The 24,714-nt window shown below is 40.3% G+C and overlaps 2 protein-coding genes across 6 annotated transcripts; both read left to right on the forward strand.

The window, feature by feature from the left end:
- The first annotated feature begins 2,022 nt into the window (after positions 1-2,022).
- On the forward strand, positions 2,023-11,553 carry LOC108700190 (dapper homolog 3). 5 transcript variants are annotated; one of them, XM_018233146.2, is made up of 5 exons: positions 2,819-2,956; positions 4,505-4,548; positions 8,081-8,159; positions 9,691-9,804; positions 9,980-11,553. In XM_018233146.2, the coding sequence occupies exons 2-5, from the start codon at positions 4,513-4,515 to the stop codon at positions 10,903-10,905; spliced, it is 1,155 nt and encodes a 384-aa protein (XP_018088635.1). In that variant the 5' UTR covers positions 2,819-2,956; positions 4,505-4,512; the 3' UTR covers positions 10,906-11,553. The 5 variants fall into 5 exon arrangements, with proteins under 5 accessions (XP_018088634.1, XP_018088635.1, XP_018088638.1 ...); XM_018233149.2 differs by having other exon boundaries at positions 2,867-2,956; positions 4,505-4,553; XM_041575159.1 differs by lacking the exon at positions 2,819-2,956 and adding an exon at positions 4,814-5,356 and having other exon boundaries at positions 4,534-4,548.
- A 7,618-nt stretch (positions 11,554-19,171) lies between these two features.
- Positions 19,172-23,022, forward strand: LOC121397756 (guanine nucleotide-binding protein G(I)/G(S)/G(O) subunit gamma-8-like). The gene is made up of 2 exons (XM_041575160.1): positions 19,172-20,143; positions 22,223-23,022. The coding sequence occupies exons 1-2, from the start codon at positions 20,060-20,062 to the stop codon at positions 22,349-22,351; spliced, it is 213 nt and encodes a 70-aa protein (XP_041431094.1). The 5' UTR covers positions 19,172-20,059; the 3' UTR covers positions 22,352-23,022.
- The last annotated feature ends 1,692 nt before the right edge of the window (positions 23,023-24,714 follow it).

Here is a 24,714-nt window from a genome sequence, read left to right on the forward strand (position 1 = left end):
CGAGAAGGAAGAGAGACCAGACTTATTGTCACTTACAATACTAATGACAGTGAAATGCGATCAATAATTCAGAAACACTGGCAGGTTTTATCGGGAGATCCCCAAGTGGTGGTTTTGGAAGAACAGACAAAGAGTTCAAGATGCACCACTATATATGTTGTAATACCACCCACGTGATCTATTTATTCACATGTCATTGTGGTGCCTTATATGTAGGTAAAACAACCAGGATGTTAAAAAGGCGGATCTATGAGCATATAAGGGACATTAAAATTTGTAATTTGCTATCTAGTATTGCAAAACACATCCATTGTGCACACAATGGACGGATGGGAGACGGTTTCTTTCAAGGAATTGATCGCCTACATGGAGATATCAGGGGAGGTGACCTGGACAACAAATTGTTGCAATTAGAGACGGAATGGATTTTTAGATTGAATACTTACAAATCACAATGGGGCTTAAATGGGCATTTAAACTTTCAGGCATTCATCAATAAATGATGAAATACATAGCTGAACTAATATTGGTATGAACTTACTTATCTTTGACATCTTCAGGCCCATGTAATCTCAATTGCTGTTCCTCCACTTAACATTTGGGATCACTAGTTTTTCGCAAATGTGGACGGCCCCTTGGAGCTCTTTTTACATTTCAATCCCAATATGCCCCCTTTCCAACTATTACGTTTATGATAGTACAATTGTCTTCCCTGTTAAGGTGGCATTTATATTGTATATTATATTTTATATGCCTTTTTGGGATTATTACCCTGCTGTGACAGATCCTTACTATTGTAAATAATAGACATAAAAATATTTATTTTGCTTACTTGAGAAAGGTAGCGTGCTCTATTTGAGCGATATTGCCTTCCATAACACTTACTAATCTTTAACCTTAATTTTGTTTATTTTTTGTTATTTTTGTTGTTTATAATTTTTTGTTCTAATGTTATTATACGTCAACCTTTAGGATATAATACCATGCAGTGACTGTATAGCAATCACGTACTGTCCCTCTAGCATTTATGGATCACAGAGATATAACTAATGTTATTTCAGCGCACTATCAACAGTGCGAACAGCAATTGAAGTGAAATGATGTTTCCGGGTATTTCTGGATACAAATTCAACTCTGAACAAAATGTAACAGCTGAGTAGCATGTGGATCCGATTTTCACAATGAACATTGTCTAACAAGTGCAGTTTACAACATAATTGCAATGACACAGCGAGAGGACTGATCACGTGATGAGATGTTTAAAGCCCCACTTGATTTCCGACGCTTGATCTCTTGACAAAGCCACTTTCGTGGCGAAACAGCTGTCGAGCAGTTCGGCGCTGCTGGGCTCAAAGCGGTGTTTTTCCCTTGCGGATTGGATGCAGTTTTTATCCCGGGGATGATCTGACGGATATTTGTGAGCGTTCCACACCACGGACGATATCCACACAAGGGCAAGTATAGGAAACCTTTTGCTGGCATACTGAACTGGGGTTCTGCATATATAGCCTTTAGGCTACTACATTGGATCCAGCGTTTGCTACAGCTAACTCCTTACTTACCCTGCATTTAACCTCGGCTCAAGGGGCTTCCGCTGAGGGACTTGCAAGGGGAGCCAGCCCCTACCCTGCTTGGGATATACTTCTTATACAGAGAAGAAGGGACATTTTGGCACATATGCCCTTAATGTGGTCTTTGCCGGGAGTTCACATCTAATACGTTTTACTAAACCATCTACACTGCTCCAACCACATTTTTTACTTACGCAAGGTTTTTCAACCAGTATGGAAAATAGTGATCACTAATTAACATCAGGGTATTCCCCGCTTTTTGTTTCCAGCAGCGCTGTTGGTTTTTAAATATGTTTTAATTTGTTTCACTAGCATGGTTATTAATAAATATTGCTTTTTACTGTAATACATTGTGTCTAATTTTCTACAGTGCAACGGGATAGGGGGATAAGTCCTCTTTTGTATATAGGATAATTGCAAATAATAAACATACCACACGTGCCTTCCTTTTCCCCGCTGCCACGCCCATTTTTGTCATTTTTTTTCTTTGAACTTTATTGATCAAAAATGTACAAATAAAAACACACGCATTGAAAAGAACGTTTTCTAGATAAACGAGTCGGATTGGATTGTCCGAAGAGCAGCGGGGCTGTGATATCCAGGAGCGCCGCCAGATACTCAAGGCTCTTCATTCATTTCTCTGCAACAACTACCAGCCCCTCCCATAGCCTAAACTAAGTCCCGCCCATCACACAGCGAACCCTCCTAAGCCCCGCCCACGATGTTCCTGCTCTAGCATTTTACCCACAGCTTTTTGGTAGATGATGTGGCATGGGATAGAGGGAGGGGCGTTTATTGGAGTCAATCAATTGGCAGACATGTCGATTGAAAGATGCTGCCCAGGGCATGGAATAGCAGCGAGACAAGTCTCTAGAATTAGCAGCAAGCGGACATTAGCTCGGCTACTGAGCCCACTCTCTAAATCAGCGTCAGTAGAATAGTTGGCTCGGGCTCCTAAAGATGTCTCCGCGTCATGCAGATTAGAGCTATTTTGATTGGCTGTGGCGCACAGTCATGCAGATGAGCCACATGTCTATTGGCCGCGAGGCGGACTTGTGTAGCTGCTGAAAAGCATTCCGTTAGTTATAGGGCGGGGTTTCCGTGCAATGGCAATAGTTCCCAGCATGTGATTGGTCACGGGGCGGGATCTCGCGTTTTTCGAGAACTGTGATTGGTGTTTTTTTTGCTCCGGGCCCGATGCTCAGATTGCGGCTTTTCAGTCAGCGTTTAGCGGGCCGATTAGTGACATGCTGGGCTCCGGAGGTGGTGGTGACCGAGGGCGGCTCCGTCATTTACTACGGTCAAGTGTGGCTGGTCTTTGTGAGCTGAAGCTACTGAGAGACAGGCAGGAGGTCCGGGTCCGGAGAGCGCTTCAAGGTGGAGAGGTAAATGATCTATTGCTTCGTGCGGTATTAATCCCTTTCATTGTTCAGTGTCAGTAAATGAGCCGGGAGCAGCCAGTGTGGTGAATCGGAAATGCAGCTCTCTCCATAGTAACACCTGATATAGAGACTTACTGTCAGTCACACCCGAGCTGCACTATGGGAAGAACTAGTCTGCTCTACTGGGGCCTGTCACATGCTATATACAATGTCTGACGCCCTCTCACACCCGTGCTCTATACTACACGTGTCATCTTCAGCATTCCCATGTTATTTATCTACTGCACATGCTGCACCTTGGAGCTCATTTATCAACCCTGGGCAAATTTGCCCATGGGCAATAACCCATGGCAACCAATCAGATTGCTGCATTCATTGTTCTACTTGCAGCTGGTTTCAAAAATCTAATCATTGATTGGTTGCTATAGGTAATTGCCCATGGGCAAATTTGCCCAGTATTGATAAATGAGCCCCCTTGTGTCGTATACTTCTACTGTACAGGTGTGCAAGCTCTTTGTACCAGTGCTGTTTATCTACTGTACAGGTGTTCAACCTCACATACCAGTGCTATGCATCTACTGTACATGTGTGCAATTGTGCAATATAAATATATATATATATATATATATATATATATATATATATATATATATATATATATATCCGTCAGAGCCTTGTCGGAAACATTACAAAACATAATTCACATCATGTAAAGCCACCCACTTTCCTATGATCCACTTATTGGGTCAATGAATCAAGGCTGCCAGTGAATAAAGAGGAGTATTCTGTTGTGAGACCATGCAACAATCCTTAATACACGTTGTATGAAGGGGGCCACAAAGCATCCGCAGTACTGTGCTGCAAAACGTTTATTCCAAAATATTCCAACACCCGTATCCCCTTTATATCTAAATATGTGAAACAGAGCAAACATATTGAAAAGATGATTCAAAAATATTGGCCAGTCCTTCAAGGAGACGAAAACGACGGGAAAGTGTTTAGCTCACCCCCTCTCTTTTGTTGTAAAAAAAAAAGTATTTGTCCAGCCGAACCTGATATAAAGCCAAACCAAAAGTTTCTGGGAATACAAAAGAAGGGCACGTATCCGTGCCTTAACTGCATCTGTTGTGCATCAATAATTAAGGGACCAAGCATAAACCACCAACACAAGGGACAAAAGTTAAATTTAAGGATTATGCCACCTGCGACTCCAAGGGAGTCATTTATATGCTTAAATGTCCATGCATGTTGGCATATGTAGGACAAACTATACGAAATGTCAAAACCAGAATAAAAGAACATAAAAGTGATATAAGAGATTTTAAACAAGGGACCCAGACAGACACCACAGTGGCCAGACATTTTAATGAAGCGAAACATTCCCGTGGGCAACTCAAATGGGTAGTTCTTCTAAACAAAAAATGTTACAGCGAGAAGCGAAGTGGATTTCTAGACTAAATACTCTTAGCCCTACAGGTCTCAATGATACCTGGAGTTTGAAGTGTTTTCTTTGATTTATGTGTAATATCAACATATATCTATGTTTTACAGATATTAAAATGATGCCTACAGTAAAAGTTGCCTCTGAGCCTGGGGTATGGTAAGATAATACTATCCCTGGCATTTCTATTTATCCAATTACTTTAAAAGTTTAAATTGTAGTCCATTGTGTTTATTATGGAGTTATAGTTCAAAACGCTATGTTTCGTGTGCAGGACAGGTAGACTCCAATAGAGAGTAGTACCACCTTTTGTATAATCTTGTATTCAAATGATACTTTATTTTTTACTGTTTTTATGATAAAGGTTTTAAATTAAAATTTAATTTAAATTTATTCATTTAGAACATTTTCCCTTTCAGAGTTGTGAAAGAAAGAAATGTCTCACTGCACTTTATGGACATTTAACCTTTGGTTATTGAATTTTGACACAGTGTATAAATCTTGACACTATGTATATTTATTAAAAACACAGCATGGTGAATGTATCTGTTTTAACCACTGGAGGGTGTTCCCCACTTGAAATAAGATACTGTTGTATAACTCGGCTATGTGACTTCATCACTGCTTGATTGGATAATTGCTTGAGAAGGTGGAGCATTGTATGGTTTTAAATCTTGTACACACGTTTGGCTAATTACCTTGAGAAAGGGTCCTTGCTGACTCGAAACATGTTGTGTATTTTGGAATAAAAGTTTTGCAGCACAGTACTGCGGATGTTTTGTGGCCTCCTTCATACAACGTGTATTGATGAATCCTTTGGTCTTTACGGTGTGACCCAATTAAGAAGGTGATCCCACTTACTAAAAGTTAAGGGAAGCGCTGGGAAAATTGCATTGGATTCATGCAACAATCCTGTTCTGCTTTGCTCCATGGTGCTTGCTGAGACGAACCCTGGCCTTGCAGTAAGTGTTTACAATTATGGGGGGGGGGTTCTTCTAACATTTGGCATCCTCCAATAATTTACACTTTCCTTCTCCTTTAAGCACTTTCGCAATTTACATTCATTTGTAAGTGGCATCTGAGATATTAGCTTTAGCTCTACAGCTCTCTGCCATAGCTGAACAGATGGAGGTAAAATTGTTACTGTATTACCTCACCTACTTGTAAGCACACTTTAAATATTGACACTTCTGTACAATCCAATGCCTCCTACATACCACCATTCACAAAATGCTCTTTTGTCTTTCCTTGCCACACACACTGCTCCTCACTGTCCAGCAAACTACCAATACTATTAAAACCAAAGGGAGTACAACAAGTCAAATTATGAGGAACTGGCTAGAGTGGGACATACTGTGGGCATTGGACTTCTCCCTGCAGTTTTCAGCATTTTCTCACCTGAAAAAAAGTGTAGTAGCTGCTGAAAAGCATTCCGTTAGTTATAGGGCGGGGTTTCCGTGCAATGGCAATAGTTCCCAGCATGTGATTGGTCACGGGGCGGGATCTCGTGTTTTTCGAGAACTGTGATTGGTGTTTTTTTTGCTCCGGGCCCGATGCTCAGATTGCGGCTTTTCAGTCAGCGTTTAGCCGGCCGATTAGTGACATGCTGGGCTCCGGAGGCGGTGGTGACCGAGGGCGGCTCCGTCATTTACTACGGTCAAGTGTGGCTGGTCTCCAACCTTTTTTCTCAAATGTAAAAAGAGTTGGGGAGCAACACAAGCCAACTAAGGGCTGTGATTGGCTATTTGGTAGCCCCTGTGTGGACTGGCAACCTACAGGAGGCTCAACTTGGCACAATACTTAGTTTTTATGCAATTAAAATTTGCCTCCAAGCCAGGAATTCAAAAATAAGCCCCTGCTTTGAGGCCACCGAGAGCAACATCCAATGGGTTGGAGAGCAACATGTTGCTCACGAGCTACTAGTTGGGGAATCACTGCCTTAAAGGGATAATGTAAGCATTTCAGGTCTCTCTTAGTAAACACTAAGCTCCACCCTCTGGCCATATGAGACACTGTGCTGAAACGAAAACAACGGTATACAAAATACACATAAATCAAAAATTACATCAGCCAATGCTGGACAGCACTGTGTCTTCCTGTTACATTTGCATTATTTACAACATGGTGGCTCAAGGCAGAACTTTAATATAACTTAAAAGTTATTTAATTATTCATTCTGAATGAATATTTTACCTTTAAGTAAATAATCAGAATTCAAACCTAGGATGCTCCAGGCTTGGGCTTTAAAAGGTCCTAGGCACTGGGATTCTTCCTGCAACTTCCATTTAGTTACCACTATGGGCTGAACCAGAGAGCAAGCTAGCCTGAATAGCATGCAGAAGTTGGGGTGGGGTCCAATATTGTGGACCAAGCTGACGCTAAATATATATTATATTTAGGGAAATGCTCCTAGAAAAGCAAATGTATTCTCCACAGCCAGTTCAGCAGAAGAGTAAGTGCACCCGCCCCTGCTGGAAAGCTACAGACTGTATGACAAGGATTAACTGCACAGTAGTGATGTGCGTGCCGGCCCAAAGCCCACGGGACCCGCGGATAGGACGAGTTTGGGCCGAGTTCTGCAGTATGTCCTTGGGCCGTGGGTGGGTTCAGGCTGAACTTTAGCCTCCATTCACTCTGCCCACAGTCTTCTTGGGGGGGGGGGGTTCCAGTAGCAATTAAATGTGGGTAATGTGAAAGCTCTGCTCATCATTGATCCTGTAATGCCTACTTATGCCTGCTGCCACTTTAGTAGGAACCCAAGTGTTTCTGCCATGTTTGCTTCTTTGTCAATAAAGTTGCTCCCGGGCTATTCCAAATATTTCTTAACTAAAAGAGGTGATTGGAACTATGTATTGTTTGTCTGCACTATTGAGGGTCTGCAGAACAATTGTGATGCCAGAGGTCAAAGGGAGGGACTTAATAATTATATGCATAATTTAATCTGTATGTGAAAAAGTCAGGCTCTTAGCATCCAAGATGGGGCTGAATCCACGGTGCTGACGGAGAAAACACTCAGTTTATTGTAGGGCAATCACCTTTTTTGTCCTGGAGCCACTCTTTTTCCTATAGTTTGTTTACGTTATCCTGCTGAAAGATGCAAAGTCTGTGGACTTCAAAACAGAGCATAGAGACCTGTAATAATCTGTGCAAAGCCTAAAGCAGTGTGCAAAAGTCTAGTCAATGCATTTTTTGCACTTTGCACACACCTTAAGCTTCACAAATGAACTTTTGGGTGTCCTGTCTCTTCTAGATATTTTTGTTTGTACTTTACTACTCTTGTTAAAAACAAATAATAAAAGTTTTAAGGTTAATGGAACAGGTTACTATTGCATTAACAGGCAGGCAGCATGAGAGGTGACACAAATATTCCATTGGTAGAACAAACTATATGCATGTTTTTAGCCCTAGAGCTTCCATAACAGAGGCGAAAACACGTTTTTATTCTAACATAAAACTAATTTTGAATGTCACTGAGTTGAAATAAAAACATCACTGAGAACAGTATTTGGATGTAGCATTTATAATTCTGGTCTGAATGATATATACATGATATTAAATGAATTATAAATAAATCAGGTCTGTTGGTCTGAATACTTTTATGATTTACAGTTCATTGTATTTTGTTTGTATATTTTTACACCTCAATGTGCAGCTATTTGGAGTTACGTTTTCTTTTCTTCCTCAAGGATCTTGACCGCCAACTTTGGGAGCTGGAAAGGCAACTGGGAGAGCTACGTCTGAGAGCAGAAAATGACAATGAAAATGGTAACATTCTGTAATAAATAAGAGCACACTTTAACAGCCAGGATAGCGAGACACATTCAAACAGCCAGTCTGTAAATCTTGGCCTGTCTAGACAACTCAATGAGCTTCCCAATAAAGCTTTTTGATGGCTGTTATGCCCCATGTGCCATATCTCCTACTTTACCATTGATAAATATGAACATTGCACATATATAATTCTAAACATGACCATGCATCAGTTAGCATCAGCCTCAGTGTGGGCAACGTCAGACTTAGTCAACAGCCTGTTGTTGGCCTGTGTATGGAGTCAAAGTGGCAGCCTGCCTGACTGATGTAGGACCATGGATCACTAGATATCTATCAGGGGGAGCATCAGGTCATTGCTGTGGTCTGCTCCTAATAGGTTTGCATAGAACCCTACTAAGATCTGACCATTGGCCCTTATTTTGTACAAAGCTATGAGGGGTAATATATGACTGCAATTGCTGTGTGCAGTCTGGGCACAAGTCACTATGTGGGTTCAGTGTTAAGATGACTACAGTTGCACATGTGGTTTTGTGCAAATCAAGTGCAGTTGCATTGAAAATCTTTGCTGCCAGCATTTCGTCACTTTTCTGAGCTACAATCACCTTCAGAAGTTGTAGTTTCCCTACATCAATAAGCGCAATATGCATGATTTGAAAAGGATGGACCCAGCAATACTGAGAGCAAATATCAGGAAGTGCAAGGAGCACATTTAGAAGCAAGTACCCATAGCAACTGAAGATTTTAAGTGCAATTACATCCATTTGTATTATAATGCAATCACATTTTAGCACATTGGATGCTATTGCAACTAGCACAATGCAATGATGCTGGAATTATGGGGGGAATTCTAGTTTGTGGGTAAAAGCATGGTAACTAAAGCCCAAAATTGTAATTTACAAACTGCACTAGCGGTTGGACATGAATCCTTATATATTAAAGGAGAAGGAAAGGCATCCTACACTTGGGGGTGGCAAATGTTATTGATTGTATTGACTTACCTGAAAACCCGGGCTGGTGCTCCTATCAGCAGAAAACTGCACCGGCCCGGGTTTATACCAGTGAGCACCACGAAGCGATCCTCTTCCAGCGTCTTCTTTCTTCAAATTTCCCGGGGCAAACACATGCACAGTTGAACGAAACAGCTGACTTTTTAGTTAAAGTTCGGCTTCTCGTTCTACTGCGCATGCTTGGCTTTGCGAAGGAGAGAGGAAGACGGAATAGGATCACTCCGTGGTGCTCACTGGTATAACCTCGGCCGGTGCAGTTTTCTGCTGATAGGGGTTTCAGGTAAGTCAATACAATCACTTGGGGGTGCCTAACATTGGCACCCCCAAGTGTACAATAAGATGTTAAACGGGTGACCAGTAAATGTTACCTGTTGATTGTCTGCTATGGATTAGTGCTCCTAGGCAAACGTAGTGCTTTTTATTAGATAACCCCATTGGTCTTTTTGGTTTTACTGTTCCTTTAATGATCCAATAACTTTTTCAGTCTGTTTCTCATATTGTTCCTTGTTTCCTCACAGTGGAATGTGAAGCGGATGGCATGGAGGCAAGTGATGTATTTGTAGAACGTTCCTCTCGAGGGGGTTTGACAGAGGCTCGAATGCATTATGCAAACGAGAGACCTAAGAGCGCAGGTAAGAAAATGCAGTGTTAAAGGTAGACTGGGTATGAAATTTTGTTTGAAATTTGATTGGATATTGATTTTTTTTTTCTTCCCTTGTCACTCTCTCTCTCTTTTGTCCTTCTCAATTCCTGCTGTTTCCTTTATATATCCTTCCCTTACTCAACCGCAACTCTTTTTACCTTCAGGTGATATTGTTGTTGGATCCCAGCACCCTCGCTCTTCTTCATCCCGCCTTCTAGTCCCCCGCTCTCTTTCTGTTCCTTACCCTTCTCCTTCATCTCCATCTCCTCCTCCACCACTTTCTCGCCGGGCTGAGGGATATATTATCTCTCTTCTTCGACGCCAGCTACGCCCTCCATATTTACGCTCAGCCTCTGCTGAGAGGCCACCTCCTCCTCCCCCTCCTCCTGCTTCAGGTTGTCGAATAGCTAATGTTTCCTACACACCCCCACATCGTGTTTCCCGCAGAAAACACCCTCCACTTCTGAAGGGCCACAGTGTGGAGGGATCCCCACCTCGACTCCCCAGGAAATGTCTGTCTGCAGAAGAGCCACCCCGCAAGAGAGGGGGAAGGAGGACTCCACGTTCCTTGTCTGAGACAAGCCTAAGGGACCCCAGCCACCTTGGCGAGGAATGGAATGTGCCCAAGGGTTACACAGAAGGTGGGGAGGGACCTAGAGGAAATGCAGAAGGTTGGGTTCATCCTCGGGTCCGTGCAGAACTTTGGGGAAAAACCAGAAGCCAAACGGAAGGCTGGGTTGATCCTAGGGGCCTTGTACAGGATTGGGGGGAAAACAGGGGTTACATTCAGGAAGGGGGGCGCTGTTACACATTGGGGAGGGAAGGAAGAGCACCACCAGTAAAGACTGGTCCACCCTGCAGGAAGTGGAGGTCCACTGCAGAAATTAGTGGAGGAGGTCCGGAAGAAGAGTCCAGGGTGGATTCTGAAGGGGAAGAGGAGGAAGAAGGCGAACTGGTATGGCCCCTTCAGTTGCCACCTCGTGATGCAGATGGACATCCTCAAATGTTTAAAGTCAAAGCTTCACAAGCTCTTAAGAAAAAGATCATGAGATTTAACACAGGGTCTCTCAAGGTCATGACAACTGTTTGACAGGTTTGTTCTTAACTTACAAGTATGGCAACTGTCTAATATACATCTTACAGGCCTCATATAGATAAACAGGGCTATTCAAGGTCACATGAATACTTCATTGATTGGTGCACTGACATGCCCGCAGTTAATGTGATTGCCAATTCTGTTGAACATTGTTTTGTAATATAACTGGGTTTATTAGATAATTTTGCTTAATTTATACATTCAGCTTTTGGGCACTCCAGTTTTGCTTAATTTATACATTCAGCTTTTGGGCACTCAGAATCAAGCTCTAAAGCTTCTGTATTATTCTCAGTGTTCTTGTATAAAATGTATTATGTAGTGTTTTAGGACACTCATGTTCTATTGATTCCTATGGGATTTTTAGAATTATATTTATCAATGCAGTTCACCATTTGATAAATATGCATTTAAAAATCCCATAGGAATGGATATAAAGTAAGTGAGTTTTATTGTGGTGAGTTCTAAAATCACACTTTGATAAATCTGCCCCTAAATATATGTCCGCTTTCCAATCAAATTCAAGTAAATTTTAAACTCCCTTACTGGTAACAAATTTTATTGAAGTCGGAGCAAATGCAACTGGTAGATTTTTATATAGAATACTTACCACTATTTATTTTAATAAATCAATTTAAACACTCACTAGAGGCCCTATATTTAATTTTATGAGCATCGATCATGCCCATGTGTGCTTCACTCGTTGACCACAATATCTGAAGTCATCCAGTCAGCCTTAGTTAACGCCAGTGGTGCACAGATCTAAACTACCTTGAAAGTGCAATGACATACACCGTATATAGGCAGCTAGATTTTCCTCCTTCTCATGACACACCAAGCTATATCAGGGATAGTTCATCATTGTTTTGACTGTATAAATAGATAATGCATCTGGATAATTAATGGTTTTCTCTTTTGGTCACATAGGCTGTCTATTCCTTTATCAGCCTATTGCATTAGTATGATATCTTTTCTGGAGACAAATGTATAGCTGGAAGGTGAGGAATGAAAATACAAAATGTTCACCAGGGTCGTAGCATTGATTTGCAAAGGAATGTATGTCTCTGCAGATGTTGAGGATGGATTATAGATTATTGCTGCATGGTCGGAGCCACATGAGCATTTACTAAACTGAAGGCTTCAGCCATGAGCTATAGGGCTCATGAAGAGCCCTATAGGCTAATGACACAATGGGCCAATGTCATAGCCGTCTCAGGGAAAATTTTGGCAGACAAATTCCCTTTCTTGCCCGAATCAGCTTCCTATCCATTTGGAATGTGAAGGCAAGAGACAGCAGAGAGAGGGAGTGATCCATGACAGACAGCACCAGTAGCTGTCATAAACAGAATGTTTTCCATGAAAAACATGATGTGGCAAAAGGTGAGGAAAGGACATTTTCACCGTTCTGCATGAGTGAACAAAAGCATCAAATTATTCTGGCAGCTGGGTAAAAAAATCCTCTATCCATAGTGTGTGTACATACAGTATATATACTCGGATGAGTTAAATAGTGAAATTAGACACTCTAGCCCAGTGATCCCCAACCAGTGGCTCCTGAGCAACATGTTGCTCTCCGACCCATTGGATGTTGCTCCCAGTGCCCTCAAAGCAGGTGATTATTTTTGAATTCCAGGCTAGGAGGCAAGTTTTGGTTGCATAAAAACCATGTGTACTGCCAAACAACCTCCTGTATGCTGCCAGTCCACACATGGGCTACCAAATAGCCAATCACAGCCCTTATTTTGTATCAGCCAGGAGCATTTTTCATGCTTGTGTTGCTCCCAACTCCTTTTACGTGTGAATGTAGCTCACAGGTAGAAAAGGTTGAGGACCCCTGATTTAGCCTGTATGTGACTGCTCCAAATTTCAGTTCAGTAAACACTGTCTGCATTGCAGACTGAATAAAGAACTGACCAATAAAGAAAATAGAATTGCTGCAGCAATGTTTAGCTTTCAAAGAGGACTGGGGAGTCAGAAAAGAAAATATGCTCTTTGTTCAGTGTGTGTGTGTTAGAATTTTGACAACAGCAATTAGGTAAACAGTGGAGATCGGAATATTAAATAGTTTAGAAATAAACATGCATTGCGCTTATATGGTCTCAAAGAAAATGTAATATCATCCTGTCCATCTGTTGGGAAAATTCTTGTGAGATGTTCTAGATAAAAGAAATCCCATCCTTTATTGTTTACTTTCTATTGCCAGAAGACTGCATGCTGAAATAGACTGTCGCTGAAGGCTTAATATAGGTAAAGCTAGACACACGTGGACCAATTGTTTATAGTATGTTTGGAGTTTCTTGGAATTGTAGTGCAGCAACAGCTGAAGGGCCATTTATTTTTCTAAATAAAAATGGGCCTCTCCTGCAACACTTGTTTTAACCCCAGTCCTCTCAAACCATTGTAGGCAGCTCTGCAGACCGTACGAGTGTCAGATTTACAGTGGGTGACATCAGTTGGTGTCACTTCTAATAGGCTATAGTCGGTCATGTAAAGGAGTTACTTTGTTGGAAGCCATTTTTGTCTAGGCAGTTGGCTAAATTGTTAGAAATGTCTCATTAATAATTGGCTATTGCTATATTAATCCAAATAAATGTATCACTTTGGGTAATCATGAGATTTTTAGCCTATTTTTAAATTAAAGGAGAACTAGAGCTTAACTAAATAAGTAGCTAGAAATGTTGTACATTATGTTTTGTGCAGCTCAAGGCAACCACAACCCTTTAGCAGTAAAGATCTTTGTCTGCAAAGATGCCACAGTAGCTCCCCATCTTCTTTTCTGCTGATTCACTGCACATGTTCTGTGCTGCTGTCACTTACTGAGCTTAGGGACCAACTAACAATATACAGTACACATAGAATAGAAATGTCATAATATAAGGCTGATTAGTAATTAATACAGATAATTACTACATGGCAGCACAGAAACCAGTGCAACTAGCATCAGAATTTAATAAACATCAGCTTATATTACAGTCCAACCTCATTTTCTGCTTGATAATTTGCGACGACCCTTAAGCTTAGCGTCTCAACAGCTGCTCAGACTTTCCAAGATGGTGACCCCCTGTGACAAGTCCTGGATCATTGCTGCTATTAAGAAGCTGGAACTTTAGGCTGGTGCAATAAGTTCAGTATATAAAATATGGCATTTTTAACCACATTAATTGTTAGGGTTTAGTTCTCCTTTAAGGGCATTTGTGCTGCATTCTTAGGGCAGGAAATCAGGTGGAAAACAATGACAGCTATAACAGTTGAGCCACTGGATCTTCCTCACTCCCTGTTTGAATAACCTTACTTCTAAAAGCCTAAATGACAGAAGCGGCACATAAACTAAAGTAGGAACACACATTATATTTTTTATTTAAACGATTTTTGTTTGTTAGTGCCTCTGCATAGATAATTGATTGGTTGGTTACTGAAACATATTGAAGCACACTGTAATAATTCAATGATTTTTTTTTTGTATTGGGGTTTTTGTAGCCAGGGGAGTGATAATGGTATCACATAAGGCCAAAAGGTTTAGCATGTTCATTAGACCCAGTATCAACTGGAAACCACACACTAGTTTTCATAATGCACAGAGCATGCTCAGTAGCAGAGGGCAAAATGTGCATGTGCACCAAACTTCTTTCTGCTAGACTTCAGGCAAGAAAGCCTAGTGTACAGTATTGCATAATGAGCATGCATTGTATTATTGGCCATTGGTTAATATCAGTATTGTATCATTTAATCTTTGCATTTGCACCTACTGAAGAACTTCCTTATAGGTAGTGCTGTGTACCGACAGATGTGTATATAATCATTGTTGCTTTGTGTTTATAATGATTTATGTACATAGATTTCCAGGCATTATTAAATGTACATATATGTAAATAACATTGTTATAAATGTAAATACTATGATACTTTGTACTTGGAATTTGTGTAAATAAAATGCTTATTGCTAGTGTGGGCCATCTGTCTGCTGGTCGTGATGGGCACAACACTACTATATCTACTGCCAGGTTAAGCCATGACCCATCTTTGCCCCAGTGCCTCTTTTCTCCTACTGCAGTCTCTCTTCCATAGCAGAATGTATGTCCTGCATAACCCAATCCTCTGCTCATTCCTTTTTCATTCCTCTTTCATTCCTCTCTCATTTGTTTCCTTCCACTATATTTCCAAACCTCTCTGATTAGCTCTCATCCTCTAATAAAAACCAGATGGAAAATATTTCAAACAGAATGTTCTTTCTTTCAGTCACTCCCAGCACTATGTAAGAAGGTACAATCTATGTGGCTTGATGTTCTCTAAAAATCACACACTCACCCACACGTTTACAGTGTCGGACTGGGACATCAGAGGCCCACCAAAAGTTTTTAGACCAGGGGCCCACCAAAAGTTTTTAGACCAGGGGCCCACCTTCAGTACTACTTTCTTCCTCTCCTCACTCAACCTCTATTCTCCTAGTTTCTTTTCTTTACATATTACAATCTATTATTCCACCTATTTAGCCTCTTTGTTCTCATAGAAATAGGGAATGGCCATGAAATAGGCCAAAAGTTTAGCAGCATGAGGTCCCACTGACACCTGGGCCCACTATGTCAAAGTCATCCCATATATCTGGCCAGTCCTATGCTCAATTTTCATCTGATTAATTTATGGTCACAGCCTCATTGCACCCCCGCCTAATGGTTTTAAAAATGAGTGGTGAGCACAACTTTCCCTTGTTTTTATTTTATCCAACGTCTCTGTTCCTTGAGGAAGGTTCTAATATAGAACAGAAATGTCGGATAAAATAAACCTCATTTAATCATTATAACTGTTTTTTGTTTTTGCCCATTCCTGCGAGTGTTGACACCAGAGTATATATACTTTGTTCTAAAAACGTACTGTCACCCAGGCTTCTTCATACTTATGGTTGTGCGTTCCAGTCATCGACTATATGTGTGTATATATATATATATATATATATATATATATATATATATATATATATATATATATATATATATATATATATATATATATATATATATACATACACATATACACACAATTGTCTAGAATCCTTTTCTTTTTCTTTGGTTGTCATGGTAACTAGAAAAAAAAAAAAGAACTTCAGGTCCAAATATAACACAAGTCATGAGTCATTTACACAGAGGAGAGAGCTGGAGCCTGGGGGTTTGATACTGTTTGGATGATTGGTGTGTAAAGGAAGGTGTAGCACATTTCTCTTGTGTCTCCTAATATATATCAAGTATATTGAAATGTATATGAGCATGGTACGTCATCTAGTTAACAAAGTTTGTCCCTTTAGTTGTGGTATCTCATTATAGCATAGTATGGACCTCTGTTTCTAACCGCACAGCTTAAAGGGGAGTTAAAGAAAAATCGCATAATGAAATAAACTCACATTCTAAGCAAATTTCCAATATACTGTACATTAGTTACACGTTTGCATTGGTTTTATAGTTATTTGTAAATACAATTGCTATTGAAAGCAGTATTTGTGCAGTATCTTTCATGATGGTCTTTCATTTATATTCATCTATATTGGAAAGTTGTTTGTAGAGAGGGAGACTGATAAGACAAATGAGTTCACAGACGACTGCATATAGGGGTATGCTTACTAAACGGCAAAAGTTACATTTTGGAGTATTTTGCATTTATAATGGCAATTTGTCATGACATTATAAAATGAGTTTTGGCAAATGTTCACCACTGCAAAATTCCGAATATTCGACAGGAGCACAAGAACAGATTTCCCCAAGAGGAATTTTTTGGGGGGTTGGCAAACTACCATTGAAGAGATTAATGCCACCTTTGCATCTGAGCGGTGCGTCAATGCAGTTAAATATTATATATATATTTATGAGCAAATGTATATTGCTATGTTTGAATAACAACTATTTATTATGTAACTTTTATAAACTGGAAGAAATATCTTCATGAAAAGAATGAAACAGGGGGGTGATGTAGACAATTTGTTTGTGTTGAAATCTACTGATCAACAGCTAAAGGTCTACACTATACAGGAAGATTCTGATCTACTTTTTGGGCACCCCTGTGTTAGGCTTTATCACACAGTCTTTTGCCATGGAACCCTGCAGAAAACAAAAACCAAAACACCAATTTGATCTGTACTGGAATTATTTTTAGAGAAAAAGTGTAGCCTTTATTTTAGTTAGGTGTGCATTAAATGCACTAAACATGTTCACTAGATAATTTAAGGATAGAACGAAAAAAGAAAAAGAATTGACCCATAAGTCTGCACCTTCCCATCCATACAACCCGATAGATCTGTGATGTGTTTAAAAATAAAACATAACTTTTATTGTTAAATTAAAACCAATGTCTAGTCTGAAAAAGTTAAAAAAACAGTCAGGCAAAGGGGAACTGATTGACAGGCAATGGGTGGGATTAGTGGATAAATTTGCTGGAAGTAACCCACAAAAATAAGTATGTGGTATATTCAAAGGTCAACACAATCAGGAGTGTTTGTCACAGGGTCGCCCAGGGAATCACCTTCATGATGCCAACCCCTTCACCCACTTGCGAATCCCACCCATATAACTAGGAGCCAAACGTTCCCACGGAGTAGGTATAAATGGCACAAGGCCGTTACTTCAACAGTGCACGTTAATGAGCGGTGCGTCAATGCACATTAGATCACCATATGGCTGTAATGGATGACCCACGGATCTCACCCAGCATCGAGAGTCCCCTCCCAATCCGTATGAGATATTGCCCTGCAAAGTCCCTATCAGTTGACTTGCCTAAAGCTCCCCATAGATGCGACTATTCTTCTTGCCGAACGACCGATTTTAGGGAAGCCCGACCAATCCTTCGAAATTATCGTGCGGTTAATGGTATTCGAACGATCGTACATCTTACAATTTTTCGGCCGACATCTGTCGGGAAATTGATCGGCCAGGTCAAAAAATCTTTGTCGGTCCCAGTGCAATCTATCTATGTTTGCAGGGCCAAGCAGGCAGCTCCCCTTTGTTTTCCTGGCAAATTGGTCTTTTTAGTTGATGGTAAATTCGTACGATCGTTCTGAGAAGATCGTGGTCTCACGATCAGGATCTGATCTTTTAAAAATCTCAACATCTATGGCCAGCTTAGCTGAAGCTAAAATTGCGCCTGCCAAGTTGCGGTGCTGCACTCCTATTTAACACCAAGGAACAGCCTGTACCCGTTTGAATGAGCCAATCAATGCGCTATACGTCACGGTGGAACAGGAGTCAGCAGATGCTGCCAGAGTCTGATCGCTACTTCAAATGCATAATCTACTGCTCCTCCAACTGTGCGGCTCGGGTAGGGTAATGTGCAACATTGTATCCCATTCAGTCATATCTCTCCAACCGGAAAGCAATAATATATGCATTATTGTAACAAACAATATATGTGAATTGGGAAATGATTGAATAAATAAATAAAGAGGTGCATATCATTGAAAAGTATTAGTATTTCACCTCATTAACCCTTATGGTACTCAGGCAAACAGATGGCCATAATTACCTTAACCGTGCTGTAAAACAGCAGGATTTAATAATACCCTAGGACATATATATTGAGGGTGAAAATCGATCTCACATTTGAATAAATGTAATAACTGAGGAAATACCACCGGGAAATTTGAAGAAAGAAGAAGCCGGAAGAGGATCGCTCCGTGGTGCTTATGTCATGTCATCTACGTTACCAAGGCAATACAAAGGTGGTATGTGGTCATCAAAGTACATTTTGTATTCAAATGGTAGCCATAATCAAAAAGTACCACAGTTTAGGTTCAATAATTACACCCGATATTATATTGGTCAGGATATATTTAATGACTCCAATCACATATCGGCCATATTGCTATCCTTATTTGTTGTTTTAACTTTTGGTTGCCCACCATATGAACTGTGGTACTTTTTGATTATGGCTACCATTTGAATACAAAATGTGCTTTGGTGACCACATACCACCTTTGTATTGCCTTGGTAACATGGTGACATGACATAAGCACCACGGAGCGATCCTCTTCCGGCTTCTTCTTTCTTCAAATTTCCCGGGGCAGACGTATAAAGGAAATAGCCAAATTTTTAGTTAAAGTTTGGCTTTTTGTTCTACTGCGCATGCGCAGCTGCGTGAAGAAAGAGGAAGATGGTAGAGGATGACTCCGTCGTACTCACTGGTATAACCCCGGGCTGGTGCAGTTTTCTGCTGATAGGAGCACCGGCCCGGGGTTTCAGGTAAGTAACTACAATCACTTGGGGGTGCACCTGTTAGGCACCCCCAAGTGCACAAAGCCTTTCCTTCTCCTTTAAAACTGCTGATGTCACAAAGGGCCCATATGTTCGGCCAGTGCAGTATGGATGAAATTGGAGACTTCCACACCAAATATTGCAATGTATAGCCAATGCAGCGCAATATTTCCTTTTCAAATTTAAGTTTATATATGGTTATTTTCTTCAAAACTACTTCACTTTACTAAACACCCCACATGGGTTCCAGTGCGTAGATACTTTATTATGATAATAGTGTGCCTTGAATTCATTTTTAATTCAAATTCAGCTGTTAGTTTAGTTTGCCCCATCAGCAGAAGAAGTTGTTTTGCTCAGGGAGGGCTGGGAGTAAAATATTGTGCAGGGCATGCAGTGCTGTGAAACATTGAGCATTTAAACCACAATTTGGTGGGACAGGGTTGTAGTATGTTAAAGGTTGCTGGCTGCTCAGAAAATAGCCAGCTGTGGCTATGTATTCTGTACTCTGGATACAACAGATATATGCTCATTTGAAATAAAAACATTCTGCCGATGACTTGCTTCAGAATGTCCAATGTAGCACGATGGACTAAGGCCAGATGGGGATGTCAGGCAGAGTAGCAAATATAAGTCAAGACTAAACTTTGTCAGAAAAGGAAAGGTGCTCTTGAAGGCTTTGACATGGAGATATTTTTTACAATCATATATACTGTATGAATAAAAATGGTGATGTGTTCTAATGCCACACACACGCTTAGCACACACACTGCACTCCACCTGAGCAAGTCTGTTGTTTCACATAATTATACCCCTCTAGTCTGATGTAATATCGAAACCTTCCTCCTCTTGGGACAGCAGGCGCAGCTGCCAATTGCTAAGAAATAGTGACCTTGTGCTTAAGTGCTGTTATTGTGACATTACAGGATGTCAAACAACATGGCAAAAATTGCGGAGGCTCGAAATGCTGTGGAGCAACTGAGAATGGAAGTGAATATAGACAGAATGCAGGTGAGAGTCCTTGGTAAGAGCATAAAAATGCTGTTCAGAATGAAACAAATCATTGGCAAATGAACGAAAATAATGTCTGGAGAAGGAAGACCATGGAAGGAAATGTAAGTATTGGGTTAGAGAGAAGAGAGAAATTATGGGAAGCCCTTACCCATATGATCAGACCTTGAATGTAAACGGAGCCATAGGAAAGAGAGCATTATAGTACTGTGTTAGGACTCACACACAGTTTTTTTTTTGGCAGGGGTGGTTGTGGATGTGCGTTTGAGACACAGGCTGGAGAGCACTTATGTACATCAACAAATTGATTCAATTTTACTCTGCCTGGTTGCACTCATGAGTTTTCATTGCATTCACATATTATTGGTTTTTTTGAGATGTAACCTTTTTTGGTGCTTGACACAGAATAAAAGGTTTGCATTTGTAATTCATACTCTGTGTTTAAAAGAACACATAAAACCCTACTATGCATTTTCTGTGCTCAACATGAGTTTGCAAAAACATTTTTTTTTTTTTAAAAAAAAAAATGCTGCATGTAAGAGCCTTTAGAGGACTGTAAACATTTTTTTACAAATTTATTTTGAACAAGAAGGTTTTAATGTAAAAATCTGGGCCAAGGATGCAGGTAAAAAAGTGGGCAAGGAAATGAAAACACCAGTGTACAGTATATAAAGAGAACCAGACCCAGATGCAAGACTATGCATTTCTGTGTAAAAGTTTGTCTACATCTGAATTGTCTTATCCCCATTCATCTGTGTGGAGTCGCGTGTACTTCAGGTTTTTATGAGATTTATATTTAATTAATAATAAGAAAAATTAAAGGAATAGAATTTGTATTTAAAAGATCTTCTTGCTGCTAAGTCAACAATATTTGTTTCATTAGCTTAGCCAAAGACTCCAGATTCATCTGCAAACTTAGTCTTGCTTGGTTTTAGCCAGAACGATTGAATATGCCTTTGTGTCCACAGGACAGGACAAACCCTTACTCCGTATGTAATAAAACGGCAGTTTGTCTAGGTACGTTAAATAAGATGACAGATCTGTAATAAGATTACAGGTATAATAAAATTGAGTGTCATTTACAGTTCCAAGAATATTCAGTTCAGCTTCCAGGAGTATCTAGGACAGAATGTTCTTCAACTCACACTCTAGCTGGTTCCCCAAGAGTGAAGAGACAGATCTACACTGAAGTACAAGTATCTCATGGCATTTATAGTGTTGTTGGCAAAAGCAACATCACAGAACCCAACAACAAATGAGCAACTTGTACATTCTGTTTCTGATTTGCTGATTCAGATTGCTTAGGTAGCTCCTTTGGGTTTTATAGAGTCCGCAATGAACAAGAGAACATTTGTGCAGAAAATAGAAAATGAATAAAAAAAATGTAAGCTCAGCCAACAGTTTATCCAGCAGAAGGGGTTTATGCAACAAAACCATAAAAGAGCATCTAAGAATAAATAGAGATTTTTTGAAAAAGCAAAATGCCACACTGGATTAAATCATAAAGTAGCTGTATGGGGAGAAGTAAGTGAAAGTTCCTCCCATATTAAGAGGCTGAATGAAACCAGAGGTGCACTGTTAATTAACTAAATCATTCAAATTAGGTTCCAGAAATTGGGGACAGTGGTTAATTGTACATTTGCTTTTTTCTCACACTTTAGTGTTTGTACGCTTTCCTTTACCTTGTGCTTATTGTCACTGATATGAATAGAAGTCACATTTTGAGGCCACTATTTGCCTTTCTTCAGCTGTTTCCATTCATATGAAAAACAGGGGCATGGGAGGTAGATATTGGGCAATGCTACTTGTGATTATCTACTGCAAATTTGTTGCCTTCCGGTGTGTTTCTATATCCTTGTTGCCTGGCATATCACTCTTACTTATATACTTATATACTTATATGTTAACTGGTGTTTTAAAAAAAAAACCATTAGTGGATATACCAGCCGTGGCCTGGTTGTGTCTGTTGTCTCATGCACATAGAGATTTGGACCACTTGCTTCATTGTTACTTTCGCACTGTCTCTCAGATATTTGTCAAGTTTTAATATTGATTTATTCTTTATCATCTGTTTCTCAGGTGTCTCTTGTGGTTTCAGATATTCTGTCATTCTGTCAGTCTCATTCTCCGGCAGACCCGCTGGTGTCTTCCATTCCATCTGCTGAGAATCCCTTCAGAGAGAAACATCTCATCTGTGCTGTACTTTGACCTTGACTCTATTATGGTGTCCTCTAGATACAATACAATTAAACATGCTGGTTTATTCAGTAACGTCTTTTTATTCTTGACCAGCTCTGTGTGACCAACTTTAAAAATATTAAATGTCCTGTGTATAGATTTGATGAAAAATTAAAAAAAAAAAAAAAAAAGAATTTCTGTGTTGTATGTAATTTACGATTTTTTATTGGTCTTTCAGCAGCATGTGATAAAATTCTAAATATTCTCAATTATTGGCTATTAAATTCCAGAAAATATGGCATTTATATGTTTTCATTGGCATTTTTCTCATTACATTGTAATAATGTGTATTTCCATGCTGCACATAGACAAAGCATGCACTAAGTCCTGGACACAGTTCTTTGGTTGTAAGTCTTTTTCACAGCCATGTATGTGACAAGGAGATTCAACATTTTGGGGGGTAGAACTTACCTTCCTCATGAAGAAACAGTTTAAGTGGTTTAAGTGTCAGATCTATTTCCTAAGCATTTTATATGAAAAACTAATGTCTTCAGTTTCCCTTTGAAGGCACTTGCTGGGCAATGTCTGCAGCACAGATATTTCTGATGATTTTGTCAGTACATTTACATTGCTTGTAGAATATGAACAATGGCATAATAAAGCTCCCCTGGCACTGTACAGTAGAACAATGCAAAAATCACCATCACTTATTTCATCATTATAATTTATTTCTATAGTGCCGACAAGTTACTCAGTGCTTTACCATAGCTCAGTGCTGTCCAACTTCTGTGGTACAGAGGGCAGGAATTTTTCTGGCCTACATAGTGGAGGGCTGATAATAGAAGCTAGTGTTGACCACTCTCCTTTTAAACCACACCCACTTACCCACACCCATGTAAAAACGAGAACTTTTAAGACCATGTCCACATTAATGGTGGTAGCACACAAAAAAAACAAATGGTTGGTGCTCAATGCAGGGATATCACTCATCACTTATATGTGAAAGATTTAAGTTATATTAAAACATACCCTTAAATCCATATGCATACTCCTCCCCTGTGCATAACACAGCACTCCTCCAGCACATGATTAAACACCTTAGGGGCCCCTAACAACAATTTTCAAATGCTAACAAACCCCCAGAACAAATACTAGGCTTATGTTCCACAGGCAGAGTATGACACACACAGGGAGCATAGGGCAGAACAGAGCAGTAGACAGGAAAACAAAGGTTAGGGTACTAATGAGACATAAGGTGCAATAAGTTTATTATATAAAATAGGTAATTTTTAGTCACATTAATTTTTAGGGTTAGTTCTCCTTTAAGAGTGACTGGAGACTGGGGTACAGAGCCCAAAATCTGGTAACTCCTGACTTCTACACAAGTCAGTCCCATTGTATTGTAGATACAGTATGAAACCTGGTTGTCAGCATATTGTCAAACAAAAACTACATTACCCAACATGCATTGGGAGACGCAAGCTTGGCACATTAGGGCAAGAAAAACACTGGTTTGTACAAACCAGCCAAAGGCCCAAAAATAGGCCAAATCTGTACCTTGGCTAGTTTCTACTTCCAAAACCTGCCTGGGCTTTAAATTAGTAGCCCAATTTGGCTGGAAAACCACCAACCTTGCAACCCTGCCCCAGTGCTCTGCCTGTGTGCTTGCTGGGAGATGTGTGCGCGTGGCTGGCAAATCCGGCCCTGAACGTGACTTGCATGTAGGGTTGCCACCTTTTATAAAGAATTTTACCGTCCGGTGGGGGGGCGGGAACAAAAGGGGGCAGTCTGTGATATAAAAGGGGGTGGAGTCACATACAGTGATGCAAAAGGGGGTGGAGCACCACATGCGATGGCCAGAAGCCTGGAAAAAAAAAGGTACGTACTGAGCAAATTGGGGGCGGGCCAAGGTTTTTTTCTTAAGGTTATTACAAATTACCGGCAACTACATTCCCGATAATTGTAATACCGGCCCCGGCCTTGGCAGGTGTTTTACTTGCATGGATCTTGGGTTATGCAAAGAATGTGAAAGGCTAATAGAGTTTGGTTAAACAGTATATACAGCAGCCCAGTCAAAAGAATCTGAATGCAGACATAAGCATCCAGGCCTGAGTCTTAGCTAACTGCAGTAGAAACATATATAAATATACACACAGGCCATTCCTGAAACCACCCACGCTCACCAGTCATTGTTCAGTGGAGCGGGGTGGTTATATGATCTGCACCCACCATCACATCTGCCACTGCTGTGTTTTGGAATCAGGGTATTTAGGAACACAACCCAGTCACTTGGCCTCATTAACTTTTGCACAGCGGCTTCTATAGTCACACATTCAGAAGGGAGACGCTCTGCCACACTTTACACAGATTTACAACAAAGTGAAACTAATTTA

This window comes from Xenopus laevis, chromosome 8S, assembly GCF_017654675.1.
Source record: "Xenopus laevis strain J_2021 chromosome 8S, Xenopus_laevis_v10.1, whole genome shotgun sequence".
NCBI lineage: Eukaryota > Metazoa > Chordata > Amphibia > Anura > Pipidae > Xenopus > Xenopus laevis.

Excerpts from the sequence above, each read along its gene's own strand:
- LOC108700190 (XM_018233145.2), top strand. The coding sequence starts at position 2,819 with ATGCTGGGCTCCGGAGGTGGTGGTGACCGAGGGCGGCTCCGTCATTTA. Across the intron at positions 8,160-9,690 it reads AGAAAATGACAATGAAAATG|TGGAATGTGAAGCGGATGGC; the intron begins GTAACATTCTGT and ends GTTTCCTCACAG. Across the intron at positions 9,805-9,979 it reads CGAGAGACCTAAGAGCGCAG|GTGATATTGTTGTTGGATCC; the intron begins GTAAGAAAATGC and ends TTTTACCTTCAG.
- LOC121397756 (XM_041575160.1), top strand. The coding sequence starts at position 20,060 with ATGTCAAACAACATGGCAAAAATTGCGGAGGCTCGAAATGCTGTGGAG. Across the intron at positions 20,144-22,222 it reads TGAATATAGACAGAATGCAG|GTGTCTCTTGTGGTTTCAGA; the intron begins GTGAGAGTCCTT and ends TCTGTTTCTCAG.